General features: G+C 43.0%; 1 protein-coding gene across 1 annotated transcript in view; it reads left to right on the top strand.

The window, feature by feature from the left end:
* Positions 1 to 15000, top strand: part of gabbr1a (gamma-aminobutyric acid (GABA) B receptor, 1a) — a 63606-nt gene that overhangs the window by 3513 nt on the left and 45093 nt on the right. Inside the window, 4 exon segments of the mRNA XM_069175298.1 lie at positions 1173 to 1235; positions 1238 to 1313; positions 5161 to 5346; positions 6805 to 6822. Coding sequence (XP_069031399.1) covers positions 1173 to 1235; positions 1238 to 1313; positions 5161 to 5346; positions 6805 to 6822 — 343 coding nt within the window.

Genomic DNA, 15000 nt, shown 5'->3' with positions numbered 1-15000 from the left:
ATGAAATCATAATTACTTAACTTTTCTTTGCTTTGGGGTTAGAGTTCAACGAGTGGCGTTAAAAGATGAGAAGAAGCGGCACCCCGTCGAGTCCAGAGTTTTTATTTAGTTTTTGTAGCTCGACTCATATTTGGGACGTTAAAAGAGCTGCTTGAGTCTTTTGTTTTTTAAACCTGGTGGTTCAACTTTCTAAAACACAAAAAATATGTTTTACAGACTCAAAATAGTGCAATAATAGTAACTAAGTAAACAAAGTGCAGCCCAGTAAAAACATAAACGTTGGATTTATGTGATTGTACCGAAAGCAAACTACGGATGTACATTTTGGTTGTCGTGACAACGCCGGCTGCAAAACAGCCACTGCACATTTCATAGATTGAAAGGGAAACATCTGTCCTTCAAAATAAAAGCATAGCAGCAGAAATTCTGTAGACTTGAACAAAAAAATTGAACTTTGAACCTTTTTTTTTTTTTTTATATAACCATTTGACTGGAAAAACTGCCCTCCGGAGCTTTTATGATGTGATGAAGAGCGTGAGATGCAGTGACAGAAAAGGCTCCTGTTCCTGTTTTTTTTTTTTTTTTTTTTTTTTTTTTTTTAAAGGATGGAAAAAAACCCGTCTTATCCCCCTTTGCTCTGAAAGTATCGTGTAAATGCATCCGCAAATTATCTCGATGTCTTCTGCATCATTTCACACAAGTTTCTGCCCCCAAAACTCGGCCTGACGTAATTGCAGTGTTCAGAAACTTCAGAATCTCCTCTTGAAGCGAAGATAAAGCCGTCCGGTGACGTCTGCAACCTTCAGGGTTTCATGCAACTTTAGCTCCGATCGGCTGAACGATGGGAATAAAAAAAACAGCCTTCAGGTGTGAAGGTCAAACAAAGAGAAGAAACGAGAAGCAGAAAAACAAACCCACGTTTGAGCTCACAGGATGGTTTTCTGAGAAGCTGCTGTTGAAACGTGTGAAACCGGAACATAAAGAGATGAAGATGTAATTCAGGATGTGACATCACATCAATTCACACGACGTCGCTCTCCAACGTTTCTCCGTATCGTCTCGGCCGTTTGGCTCCGGAGTTTAAAACGAAGACGTCCCAGAGCGAAGGAGGGAAAAGCTGCAGTGAGCATCAATCACGCTTTAATCACCCCCCCCCCCCTCCTCCTCCGCAGATCCGCAGTGTGCAGATCCTGCCCATGGACTACGAGATCGAGTACATCTGCCGAGGGAACCGTGTGTGATCGTCGGACCGAAGGTCAGGAAGTGCCTCCCCAACGGCACCTGGACCGACATGTTGCAGCACAGCAGATGTCGTGAGTTCTCCTTCGTTTACATCTTTGTTTTGTCTGTTTCATCGTCTCAATAAAGCCGCAGGTAAATTAAATCCACACGGTAGCAAACAGTCACTCTTCAGCTCTGACATGAAGCCTCGCAGCAGACTGAGGAGATCAGAGCCGTCCTGAGGGTGTTTGGTTCATTAACTGATTTGGGACGCGGTCGTGTTTGTTTAGAAAAACCTGATGTGGTTGTTGTTGCTGCAGATGAAGCGATTGTCCAACAAAAAACCTGTGATGTGTTCCAAATTTGCGTATTCACTCACAGACTGGATATAAAAGAGTTCGTAGCTTCAGGTCTGTAAAATGGTTCTGATCCAGAAGTGTCTTCAGCTGCAATACCAGCGAGTGTCACTAGAGGTCGGCTCCAAAAAGCCTCCGGCTCCATAGACTCCCATTCAACTTCTCTCATCAAATCCAAAGTGAATAAAATGTGTCCATCAGTTATCTCGGTGTTGTTAGCTAAAGTCACTCCTTCTTATTAGTTTTCTGGAGGTCCATCTGAAAATAATCCCTCATTCATTAGAAAAGAAGATTCAAGAAGACCTGGTTTTGGGGGCGTGTCTGTTTGATTGACAGGCCTGTGGTGCAGTCAGGTTACAGCTATCGGTGGGCGGGACGTAGTATCATCAGGTTTCAGTCAGATTGGTCAGATCCACCGCTGGCTCCTCCCCCAGCTCGTCCAAATATGGTCACTTCCTGCTCCAAACTAACAAAGATGGTGACGGACAGAATCTGAACTGGAGGATTCATAACGTTCACAAACCAACGATGACATCACTGATGGTTGATGACATCACCGCTGGATGCTGATTGGTTCTACACACCAACACTCTCTGTTTTTGTGCATCAGTACGTTCACGTTGAAGCTGCAGCTTTTTCCTGATCAACTCACGATGATGTTTATTTATAAGTTGCACCGTCGTGCTGCTGGACCGACGCCATCGCTGTAGTTACCAAGTGTGGGCGACATTAAATGCTCTGGATCTCTCCGGTGAGGGAAATACTAACATGTCAGAGTCCTACATGTGAGTGTACTGAGGGAAGTCATCGTAACAGGAACAGTCTCGAGGTGCAGTATTTTACTGTTATTCTAAGGGTCTGTTATTTAGACTGATATGCACCATGTAGGAGGGTGAACACGCAAAACATGCAACAGATAAAGAAGAATAAAAGATTACAATGTGAGAGATTATTACAGCGAGCATCAACCTGTTCTTCTTTCAACCCGCCGATCGATTCCTTTAAAGTTAACGGTGAAACTGCGGTCAAAGATTTACCTTTCTACAGCCGAGTCTTCGTCCACCTGCTGAATGAAAGTGGGATTTTTCTCTCCGTTTTTATTTTTTATTTTTTCTGGTCTCCACCAACTCCTGAGGGAAATATCTCTTCTTCCTCTGATTGTCACAAATGCTGTCAGCGAGGTTTTTGCTGAAAACCAAATCCAGAGAAATCTTCTGTTTGCTCAGTCGGCTTCATTAAATTCAATTAGTTCCTCCGTCACAATAGAATAAAATCACATCCAGCGGTTACCGATGAGCTTCAGCGCTGGTTGTTGTCACCTCGGTTGTTATGAACGCACTCTGTTTTCTGGTTTCGGGGGGGGGGGGGCTCTGGCTCCCTTGGTTCAGCTGTGTTCGTCTATGTGCTGAAAAGTGAGGTTTTTTTTAGAGCCCTTTTTTCTGAAAATAGCTGCTGACTCGGCCGACACGACGGGAGCTGTGAAGTCGTTTATGACACCTGAAACAACGAGCTGAAAACCCGCCGCAGGTTCTGCTCATGTTTCTGTGTAGAATATTGATTACACTCTTTTTTAATTGAATGTTATTGTTCTTAAATCCTGCAGCATCATATTTACTTTGGTCTTTTGGTGCAGATCACTGTGACAGCCTATACATTAAGAGGGTCTATATATATATATGTGTGTGTGTATATACCACCTTATGTTTTTTCCGCCACGGCTTTTTCTGTCTATATGACACCAACCACAGCTTGAAAACAACACGATCAGTTATTTTTGTTGTTGTCTTAAATAATAAATATAAATATTTAAATAAATCTAGACTCTTGTGTTGCGCCCCCAGAGAGGAGAGTTTGTGTAGCTGCTAACATTTGTGTAAAACTGCAAACTGCCCTGTGATGGAGCACCTAGATGAAATATCTCTAATATATAATATCACAAACATGGAGAAGAAGGACGATTGTTGTGTTCTTTCACTTCACATTGAACACCAGCAGAGTTTATTTTTTCTTTCTCCAAAGTGGGACTTCTTGTTTTCTCTCTTATGTAAGAAGACAAGCTGCAGTGTTGCAGATTGGACTTTCATCATGTGTTCACATGCTGGAAGGAAGATTCAACAAACTCGGCAGTTTAGCAAAATTAAATTCAGCAGCTCCGACATTTTGTCAAAAACACAAAGCCGGTCCTGATTTATTTCTCCGTGTGTCTCTCTTTCGATATCAGACTTTAACTTCATCAAGTGTCTGTTTGAGTGGCAAATATAAGCAGTGTGCAAACATCTCAGAGCCGAAGCGGCTCGAGGAGAAGAAATAATCTCACAGGATGAATTCATCAGACGCTGGTTAAGTTAAAGCATTTCTTCCCCCCGCTGCTCATCTAGATTCAGTTTTGACCTGCAGTGGTGCCGGCGGCCGACGAGGCCTCGTCCATCTGTGAAGACGCTCTGAGAGTCTGATTCCCTCGAACCCGCCGACCAGAATCACAAATCTGCAGCGTGACGTGAAGGTCGTCGGCCGCGGCTGCAAACCGTTTTTCTTTGGGCCTCGAATAGAAACGCATGCGAGGGTCAGTCGAGAGGTTCGGAGAGCGTTCCCGTTGAACGCAGCAGGAAGCAGCGACCGCCACGAAGGGGGAACTCTTCATCAACATCATCGCTGAGTATTAAAGAACCCCGTTGCCATGGCGCCACAGTTCAGGTGGTTCGCAGCGAATGTTTTCCCCTCGGCCCCCTTCGAACTCGGTGTTGACAGTCTGACTCAGGGGGACCAATTCACACAACAGGGTTCTTTAAAAACAGCCATGACTCTGTCGTGGAAATCGCTGCATGGGCTCAGGAACACTTGTTAAAAATGTTGTTCCTTAAACATTTGACCCCAAAATTTGATGTTTCTCTGCTCCAGTTTCAGGTTTTCATGGTAAAATCATTAATGTTCTCGTTACCACGTTAACGTGAGGAGCTCAGTGAGGATGATGATGATGATGAAGAGACAACACTCTGAATGCTTCCTCATGAAGGTCGTTGCGCTCCGTTCACAGACGATGGGGACAATCTGTGAACTTTTCATGTTGTCATCCGAACTGTAAATGTGGTTGTTTTTTTTTACTTTTCTGTCTGGTGGTCTGAACTGAACTGCGTCGCTTCTCGGAGACGCCAGCTTGTCATTGTTTATTCCACCGCTGGTACATTTATCCCAGCCGGCACTGGCCTTTTGAAATAACGGGGAAAAAACGTTGGTGTGGTTTTTTATTTACTATTTATTGTCCTTTTATATTCATATTATTTTGCTCGACGATAGCGTTGTTCTTGCCGACTACAGCAAATTGCTCATCGGCGATAATAAAGATAACCTTTTATGTTTTATGGAGCATTTAGTAGCTCGATAGCCAGATGTTTCCCTGTGGAGACCAAAAATGGAGCTAAAAGGAAGCGTTAATACCAGCAGCTCGAGGTGATTAACGGAGCTTCTGGACCACCGGCAGCACGCCTCTGAGAAATGTTGGTGCATCTGGACTCTGTGTAGTTGTACTTTTTCTTGTTTTTTCTTGTTATATAACACGTCTCTCCCTCTCCGTGGGGGTGTCCAGTGCTGCTGTGCCCGCGGGTGTGGACGTCTCTGGAGAACGGCCGGGTGGCGGCGAAGCCTCCGGGGCCGCCGGTGGAGGGAACGCTGCTCCACTACAGCTGCCACGCCGGCTTCATCCTGGAGGGCCGGAACATCAGCCACTGCACCAAGCTGGGCAAGTGGGACGCGCCCAAACCCACCTGCCTGTGTGAGTGTCTCAGAAAAAGACCTTCTTCCATGTTGCTGTTCCGGCGGGGATTCGGGTAGCTTAGCGAGCTAATTAATAACACTGACATCATCACTGGGTCTTGAAAAGCATCGATCCCACAGTTTGACCACCGAGGCGTAAATATTTTCTTCTGTAGATTCAAAATAAGCAGTTTTGTTCTGATTTTTTACATTTTTATTGGTGATCAATTATCTTTTGAAAACTGTAGGTTTTCTGTTTTTAAAATTTAACATCATTTTTTTGTTTTTTCCCATCATCAGACTGACGATCAATCAGCTGCTTGTTTTGATTGTTAAATAGTTGTTTCAGTCACTTTTTTCTCACTAAAATATAAGTTCTCGAAGTCCAACTTGTTCAACGTGCAGATTAAATGCTTTTCTGTGTCATATGTGATAATAAACTGAACATCTTTGAACTGTTGGGATAAAACAAGCTGTTTTAAAAAAACGTTACCTTGGCCTCTATTTTCTGAGATTTTATAACTTAATTAATCAGTGAAGCTCATCTGCAGTTAAATTTATCATAAAGTATTCATGTTTATTGTAGATTTTATAACGAATGCACTCGTTAGTTGCAGTGGTAGTAAATTAAATCCCATTAATCAGTCCGCCTCCCAAAAAAAGACCAAAACTCAAAATGACAAAATTACAAACACCTGCTCTCCCTACGGTGCAGCACGGTTGCTAGGCAATAAATGATCCGGCCAATCAGAGCGCGATCCTCGAAAGGGTCGTTTGCACTGTTTGGCACGGACAGGTAAAGCCGAGCACAATGAAACCACACACACACACAAACACACACAACCACACATGCACACACACAGGAGCAGTCGAGGGACACGTGATCAGTGATGTCATCGATGACCAGCGGCGGCGGCGGGTACGACAGATGGCTCGTCCACGCTTTGAAAGGATTTGTTCACATTTAGTGCAAATAAATGAGGCATTTAGGGAGAAGAAGAAACAAAAAAGATGAAAGTGAAGGAAACCAAATTGCCAACTGGTTATCTGGAGAGTCGTCATGGCAACCGGCGAAGTTGCTATGGGAATGGTAGTATTAAAAGATATGAAAGAGGGATTATCAGGCCAGTTGGAGCGGGCAGCTGAACGGACGCCTCTCATGGTGTCCTTGTTCACTTATAAATACTTCAACTGCATTTCTTTAGATTTTTATTTGACCTGCATTACAATACATTTTAAATTTCTTCCTTTTTTTTGTATATTTATATTTTCATGTCACACCTGTCCTGTTTTCATCCTCGCTGTTACATAACGGGGACTTCCTGCCAGCCATCACTGCTCAGCAGAAAACCGGCTGCTCCAACTGTGTTGTAGCGTCGCCATCTAGTGGAGAAGTCTTATTACGCACCACAAAAATACATCTTTCCGTTATAAATTAACTCCTTTTTTCCTTCTCTTTCTGTTTTTCCTGCCACAGATGACAGAAACTACACAGGTAAGAAGAACTTTTACCTTTTTGTTATCAACAAATAACAAATAACTCTCCGACAACGTCAACGGATCTAAGAATCACCTTGAAAACGATTAGATCGACCTTCTCGCACATCTCCAACTACTTTGAATGACCTTATTCCTGTTTGCAGTGCATCCTTCCACAATAAAATCCTTTTTAAATTGAGTCGGTCACAGCGGCTGGAAAAATAACAAACAAACTAATAACGAGGTGGTTTTTTTGTTCGTTTTGTGAGGTGAAGATAAAATGAAACATTTGGACGTCAGAAACCGTTTTTTTCTCCTCGTTCATCCGTCAGATCGACCTGCCGACAAAATAAGACTGAGAAAAAAGAAAAGCAGAAACCCATCGGCAGGAAACACAAAGCCAAATAAACGGAGACTCGAATGGAAATCAAGTTTCTCTTCGATCGTTTTCTGTCGAGGCTGAAAAACTCTTTCGTTTTTCCTGCTGGATTTATTTTTGCTTGAAATGAGCAACTTTCTCTTGTTGTCAGGACGTTTGTTGTTTCTAGTACAGAGGACGTCTGCCAGGGTTCACACTCTGGGTCAAAGGTCAAACGCTCTGACCGTCAATAAAAGCTGAAACTCACTGCCGTTGTGCCGAGCGACAGGAAACAGACATTACCGTTAAAAAACGTTAACCTCCGATATCCAAATGAATTAAATACAAATTAACAAAATTTTTTAATTAACAACAACGGTAATGAAGCTACATGTTCAGTTTGTGTCAGTGAGCTCGAATGCTAACAAAACACGCTACAGCTGCATACGTGGAAAATATGACAGTTTGATAAATGGAAATTTAAACATGCAAACAAAACTCCGACTTTTCCTGTTTGTGAAAAGAGTTTTAAAAATTCCCTGGAAACCTATCTGTAAAAAACAAAAAAACTGCAAATAAAATCTGTCTTTTAAAAAATTTTTTTTTAATTAAAATCATTCATCAGGAGCCCTTAAATGATGACGTAACACGACATGGATCTGACTGATCCGAGTCGTGCAGTGCTTGCTGTCACCAGCAGGGGGCAGCAGCGCTCTTTGAGAGAGGCACCTAAAGCATTACTTCTTTCAAAATTATTTAAAGAGATGCATTTTCAAAGGGGCTTAAAACTTATTTGAACGCGGTCCACTAGTTCTGAAGTGCTACCTGCTTATTCAAAGATGTGGTTTTGTTTCTGTGTGAGTTCCAGCCATCAGACTAGAAGTCCCAGTTGCATACCTTTTTTTAAATGTGGAAAAAACAATTCCAACGCTTAATAGTTCAATTGTCTACCTGTCTTTTCATGTTGGACATTATGATGGTTGACCTGTGATTTTGTTTGCTATTTGTTTATGTTGGGTTGCCTCTGGGTTATGTCCGGTCTGCCTCTGAGACCTCAAACCTCAAACCTGCTGAGGAACAGAAACAGCTCGTCTTATTTAATGTTTGAAACTGTAACCTGCGGCATGTTTTCATACATGACGTCAGGGAACACGCGTGTTTCACGGCTGCTCTCCATCCAGCTGAACGTCTTCATTTCACCCGACTAACAGAGCGACTCCTTCCTTTATGACTGAGAAGATTAAAAGTGGGGTTTTTTTGTGCCTTTTTTCTTTTCTTTTTTCATTTTAATTCCAAAGTTTTAATGGAAGTTGTATCCTGCTGCTCATCGTTTTTCTCTGTGGAGACGGACTTTTTGAAAAAGGAGATTTCATGACGTTGGGCTCAGTCGCTGCTCTGCAAAAACCCGCCGACCTACGAAGTAAAATCATCTCGCATTTAAATCTAAAATCTTGGTTTTTTTTGGTAGAAATTGGTCATCTGGTGTTTTTCCACCAGCATGAAGCCATTTCCGCTTAAATTTGTGAATTATTCTTTTGTTTTATGAGCCACATGTTTTTTTTCAGTATGCTAACATTTTTGAAAAGTTTGGATGAAGAATTATTAGTCTTAAAATAATAATAATAATAATAATAATAATTAGTCTTTCCACGAAATTGTAAACATGCAATCACAATAATTAACATAACTTCAAGAAATCAAGGTTGTAATTTTGTCAAATTCCTTCTTTATTTTGGTTATTTGTTTTTATAAAAAACATCGTGAACAGAATCAAAGCTAAAAATATTACATCATAAAGTTGCCTTTCAAAATAAAATGTACTGTATTACCACAAATAAGTGTTAATTTCCAATCAGCGAGGCTCCGCCCCCCCCACCCCCCTCTCACCTTCAAAACAAACTAACCACTACAACAGGAGGTGACGGGGTTTGTGGGTAATGTGGTCTTATGATGGAATGAGGAACATGTTCAATGAGTTTTATCCACTTCCAGCTGAGAGACTGAACTTAGTTTTTAGCTCTTATTTTGAAGGATGATTTTCTTGTGCAGTAAATTTTTTTTTTTTTTTTTTTTTTTTTTTAAATAACCAGATATTTTCTTGGTGTTGTTTTTATTTCATTTTGGCGGAGCTGTTTTTGCAGTGCAGGGAGTCGGTGTGAGTCTGCATCGGGTCATCTCTTTAAAAAAATTAAAAATAAATAAAAGAAGCGATGTGCTTAGTCAGCGTTCTGTGTTGAAATAAAGGGTGCAGTGATGGAGCTGCTTCAGCTGCTTCAGCTGCTCCAGCTGCTCCCCCACCAGGTGTGATGCCCACAGGTGTTGCTGTCGCAGGATGCTTCACCCTCTTGCGTGGTTGCGTCACCACATTAGGAGTTGGCCTCGTATTGAATCATGCTCTGATGATGATGAAGACGCGTTTCTGTACGCTGAACTCTGGATGTGTACTTTAAAAAAAAAAAAAATTATGCAACAAATCCCGTAAAGTTTCCGATAAACAAACAAACAAAACTTTGCAAATGCCACAGGCGGACCGACAAACATGTAATTAACAAAGCAGCAGAGAGAATAGTGTTTCCTCAAATAGAAAAATGTCCATCTACTGTCTCAACGCTGACCTCCTCCTGGCTCCGCTCGCCGTCTCCACTCCATGTGCCATCACCACCCACTTACTGCCTCCTCAGCGGGAGAAAGGTTAATACCCTGCTCCTGTCTGTGTGTGTGTGTGTGTGTCTGTGTTTCCATAAATGCAGCAGGATTGCATCTCTAGTTTCTGTTTCTACGACTGCAGTAAAACAGAATCACGAATTTAAAAGCAAAAAAAAAACAAAACAACCGGGACATAACAGGCAGAAAAAGCTTCTGTCTAAACTCTGAAGCAGATTCAATTATTTCATATTTGTCAGATAATTAAATTTTATAATTTTTTTTTTAGATTGTAGAAGATGTAAAAGGCTCGAGGAGCTGGCGGCTCCCGAGTTAAAGTTAAATAAGAAAACTGGGTGAACGGACTCATAATAAACTGCAGTACTTGTCGGTTTTTATTGTGATGAAAGAACACAAACACGCTGAATTTCAACAGCTGATCATCTACGAGACGCCGGCAAAAAGTTCAAAACTATTTTTTATTTTTTTCCCCACTAACGAGTTTTCCAGGAGGAAAACAGTTTGGATACCAGCTCCCCGAACTGTTAGCATCTGTGGCTTCTTGAGGCCGTGCTGCATGTTGCTGTTGCCTAGCAACGTTGTTCTCACGATTTAACCTCTTGAAGGCAAAGTGTACGACCTCCCACGTCGTAACCACAAGCTCACGGTGATGTCATGATCCATCAGTGATGTCATCATCCATCAGTGATGTCATCATCCATCAGTGATGTCATCATCCATCAGTGATGTCATCGTTGGTTTGTGAACGTTATGAATCCTCCAGTTCAGATTCTGTCCGTCACCATCTTGTTAGTTCGGAGCGGTTTGGTTCTTGAATCTTCTTTTCTAATGAATGAGGGATTATTTTCAGATGGACCTCCAGAAAACTAATAAGAAGGAGTGACTTTAGCTAACAACACCGAGATAACTGATGGACACATTTTATTCACTTTGGATTTGATGAGAGAAGTTGAATGGGAGTCTATGGAGCCGGAGGCTTTTTGGAGCCGACCTCTAGTGGCACTCGCTGGTATTGCAGCTGAAGACACTTCTGCATCGGAACCATTTTACAGACCTGAAGCTACGAACTCTTTTAGAAACAGTCTGAGTAAATCGTGACACGTTGGCGCGTCACCAAGTTGCCTCAAAAAAATCAAAACCAACGACGTGTCTGATGATCTCTGTGCGCCTTCTGGGAAAATGTGAGTCTGAACCTCGAATGTGGCAGAAAATGTATTTTTAAAGACGGAGAATATTTTTTGTTGGAGGTGTTTTTCCTTTTATTTCACAGCGATATTCATAAAAATGCAGCACAGTTGTGAGCTAAGAGCAGCGGCTCGTTTTCACAGCTGAACAATGAATTTGTTCTTCCGCACAGACGCGACGCTCCGGCCTGATGTGTTCCTCCAACAACCGAGCTGCTGCACGGGGCTGGAGACACAAGGTGTGTGTGTGTGTGTGTGTGTGTGTGTGTGTGTTGTGCTGCTGCAGGACGGATTATGTAACGATGACAACGTGTGTTACTGCACAATGAACTACATATTTTCTTGTACGCTGGCCGACGTTCACGCTTCTGTAAATCCTGTTTTTCTTTAATAACACCGGCTTTAAATTTTCACCTCGTTTCATTTCACGCTGGAAGAGAAAGTTAAACGACACAAGATGGTTGTTTTTTAGTTGAAGAAGTCGGATGTGACATCAGATGTGAGGTGGAAACTGATTGATAGGACGTGGTGTATTTTGTCGGAGTGTTTCCATGGTGATCCGAGCTGCAGGTTGCAGGTGTAATCTGCTGATGGCGTTAAAAAGGAAACTGTGTTTTCTTTCTTTTTTTTCCTCCGGAGGAAAACGGGCCATTATTATTTTGAAGGATGTGCAAACTGATAAACAGCAGAAGGTCCTCATTACAGCGACGTGCTCGCGTCCCTTCGGCAGCTTCGTGTCTTCCTCCCGCGCGGCGTCCGCCACCGTCGGGGGTCGTTAGCGGCGTCCCGCCCGGCCGCGGCGGCTAAAGTTCACGGCTGAATAATTGATGGCGCGTCGGATGAAGTCGCCGGGTGGCGGCGAGGAAGAGGAGGCGGAAGTGGGAGGCAAAATGCCAGTCGATGATCGCTACACCAGCGTGGAAGCTTGTTAGCGGCTTTCTGCTACACGGACACATCCAGATAATGAGATCTGGGTAATGAAGCAGCTTTATACAACACTCAGCGTTTTTAATTTAGACCGGAGGAATCATGTTCGTCTTCTCAATTGCTGCGATAAGTAATTTTCAAAAGGCAACTTTTAACGGTTTCGAAACTTAAAACGTTTAAAAAGGAATCAGAGAGTCGTCAATCATCCAAAAAGCCACCAACCTTTTAATGATCTGGTTCCTCAGAGGAGACGGAGCGACGTCGGAGCTGAACCCGTGCAGCTCGGATTCTGAGTCCGACTCCTCGTCTCCCGTCGCCGGGACGACGGCAGATAAAACCGTGTGAGATTGATGGCGCTCGCCTCGGCTGCTGCTGAGTTCTGCCAGCGGCTCCAACTCAGCGTTTCTCAGCTCGCTGCTCGTGCAACACGTTCATTGTCATTATGAATCTGCTGTTTATTTTTTGACGTTTATAATCTTCCAAAAGCCTCCGATGACGACTTATCTTTTGTGGAACAGTCAGCACAAAAAAAAAAAAAAAAGTGGAGTTTATTGTCACAAAAGACAAAAAGAAAAGCAGCAAATCTTCACAATCGAGGAGCTGCAGAGTTTCTGTGATTTTTTTTGTTTTTTTTGCGTTTTGTTAAAAAGAAACTGCACAAAACAAATATGAGATTAAAATCATCTCTGCACAGTTTCACCTTCACGAGGAGAGAATTACCTGCAGGACTGTTGCATCAGAATATATTTCATTTCAGCCTGGTGTTCCTAATAAAGTGGCAGTTCAATCAGTGTAGTTCAGTAGTGTTCATTTGTTTCTATGACGACAGGGTGAAGACATTAAAAACTATAAGATATTGAATTATTAAAAGTAGAAACAAAGTAGTAAACAAACCAAAACATCCTTTTTGCTTTAGACTGTTGAATAACGAGCAGCCGGTCGGATCCGCTTCCAAACATTAAATATACTTCACGTAACCTCAACGTTTATTTTTCCAAAAACACTTGAGTCTGAATGAAACTTTTAGTGGAATCAATTTATGATCATCTTCTGCTGCTTTTAACTGAAAACGAATCCAACGGTTTCACTATTTCTACTCAAAATAAACAACAAATCATGGCATTAATAAAAATGCACAACCCTGAAAAACTGATTTTTTTTTTTTTTTGGTGAAACTTGATGGAAAGATTTCAAATCCACAAATTATTTCTCACTTTCAGTAACATCAGATATACGTGTTAATCCTGGACTCTCAGTATAACAACCACAGACTGGATATAAAAGAGTTCGTAGCTTCAGGTCTGTAAAATGGTTCTGATCCAGAAGTGTCTTCAGCTGCAATACCAGCGAGTGCCACTAGAGGTCGGCTCCAAAAAGCCTCCGGCTCCATAGACTCCCATTCAACTTCTCTCATCAAATCCAAAGTGAATAAAATGTGTCCATCAGTTATCTCGGTGTTGTTAGCTAAAGTCACTCCTTCTTATTAGTTTTCTGGAGGTCCATCTGAAAATAATCCCTCATTCATTAGAAAAGAAGATTCAAGAAGACCTGTTTTTGGGGGCGTGTCTGTTTGATTGACAGGCCTGCAGTGCAGTCAGGTTACAGTTATCGGTGGGCGGGACGTAGTATCGTCATGGTTTCCAATCAGATCAGTCAGATCCACCGCTGGCTCCTCCCCCAGCTCGTCCAAATATGGTCACTTCCTGCTCCGAACTATCAAAGATGTTGACGGACAGAATCTGAACTGGAGGATTCATAAAGTTCACAAACCAACGATGACATCACTGCTGGTTGATGACATCACTAATGGTTGCTGATTGGTCCAAACGTTCTAATAACTTGATCATGACCCTCTGGGATGTCACTCACCAGAACATCTGACAAACCGCTTCAACGAGGTCCAAAACTATTTTTAACATCCTTCTAGTAGTTTTTTGGGGGGAAATCCAGACACATTAAAAAAAGCGGTTGTAGATTTGTTTTGATATCAGTTTCCAAATGAGATCATGAATCTGTAATCTGCCTGCAGCTCCCTGATTATGGATCTGCAGCTGCAGCACAGTGAAGCCAAATTTAAAGATAAAAGGAGCGTGTGTATGGATGCACTGTTTAAGGAAGTCATTAGAAAATCTTTGAGGACCCCCCCCCACCACCACCACCTTCCCCCCCCCCCCCCCCCTCTCTCCCTCTCTCCCCCCCCTCTCCCCCCCTCTCCCTCACTCAGCCAGCCGGTGCTGCAGTGGATCAGACGCAGAGCTCGTCGCCTGCTTCTTTCCTCTTTTCTCTTTAAACCCGTTCCATGTGTCGGACTACACGGTTCCGTTAAAAGGCGGGAGATGAAGGCTGCTTCTGGTTCCGTCCTCACCGCTGCAGCTCTTCACTTCACACTCCGGATCATTTTTCTTTGTCTTCGGCGCTGATTTCCTGCCGCGTCCTTTTTTCTTTTTTTTTTTTACTTCAATTGTTTAATTTTATTTTATTTGTGTGCGTAAAAGAAGTCGTGATTTTATCCGGGACGCGCATGTTAAACATATTCCGGATTAATCGTGAGGGCTTCAGTCACGCTGGATGAGTTGCGGGGTTGAAACTTGTCTCCGTGTCCTCACATGATCGCTGCCGACGCTGAACTGTGTTTGACTTTTTGTCCCCCCTCAAAGGAAAAATTAATAATCCAGCATGTCATGTATTATTAACGTGCATTATGCTAAATCACACGCGGACTCAATTATTCTCCGGAGCCGTTAAACGGTAAACAGTTTTTTCTGCAACGTAAAAAAACAAACCAACCAAAACTCCTCGCGCTCTCCGAACCGGACACGTGTTGAGCTCACTTCGGATTTTAGTTGCGTAATTCTCCATTAAAAATCAGCCTCACCTGTGAGTCCGCTGCAGCACCGGGGGGGGTCAACCCGCTCCGGCCCGGCCCGGCCCGGCTCCGCTCGGCTCGGCTCACCTTCCGCCATGCCGGGGACGTGCAGAGGTCCCCGTGCAGCCCGCGGGCACGCAGCGCTCCTCCGGGCTTCCTCTCTCACCGTCCTCCTCCTCCTCTTCCTCCTCTTCC

This window comes from Embiotoca jacksoni, unplaced genomic scaffold (assembly GCF_022577435.1).
Source record: "Embiotoca jacksoni isolate LCO1_2020_lvr unplaced genomic scaffold, fEmbJac1.0.p SCAF_66, whole genome shotgun sequence".
NCBI lineage: Eukaryota > Metazoa > Chordata > Actinopteri > Embiotocidae > Embiotoca > Embiotoca jacksoni.
Note: the sequence above shows the minus strand (reverse complement) of the source record. Positions and strands in the feature narration are given on the sequence as shown.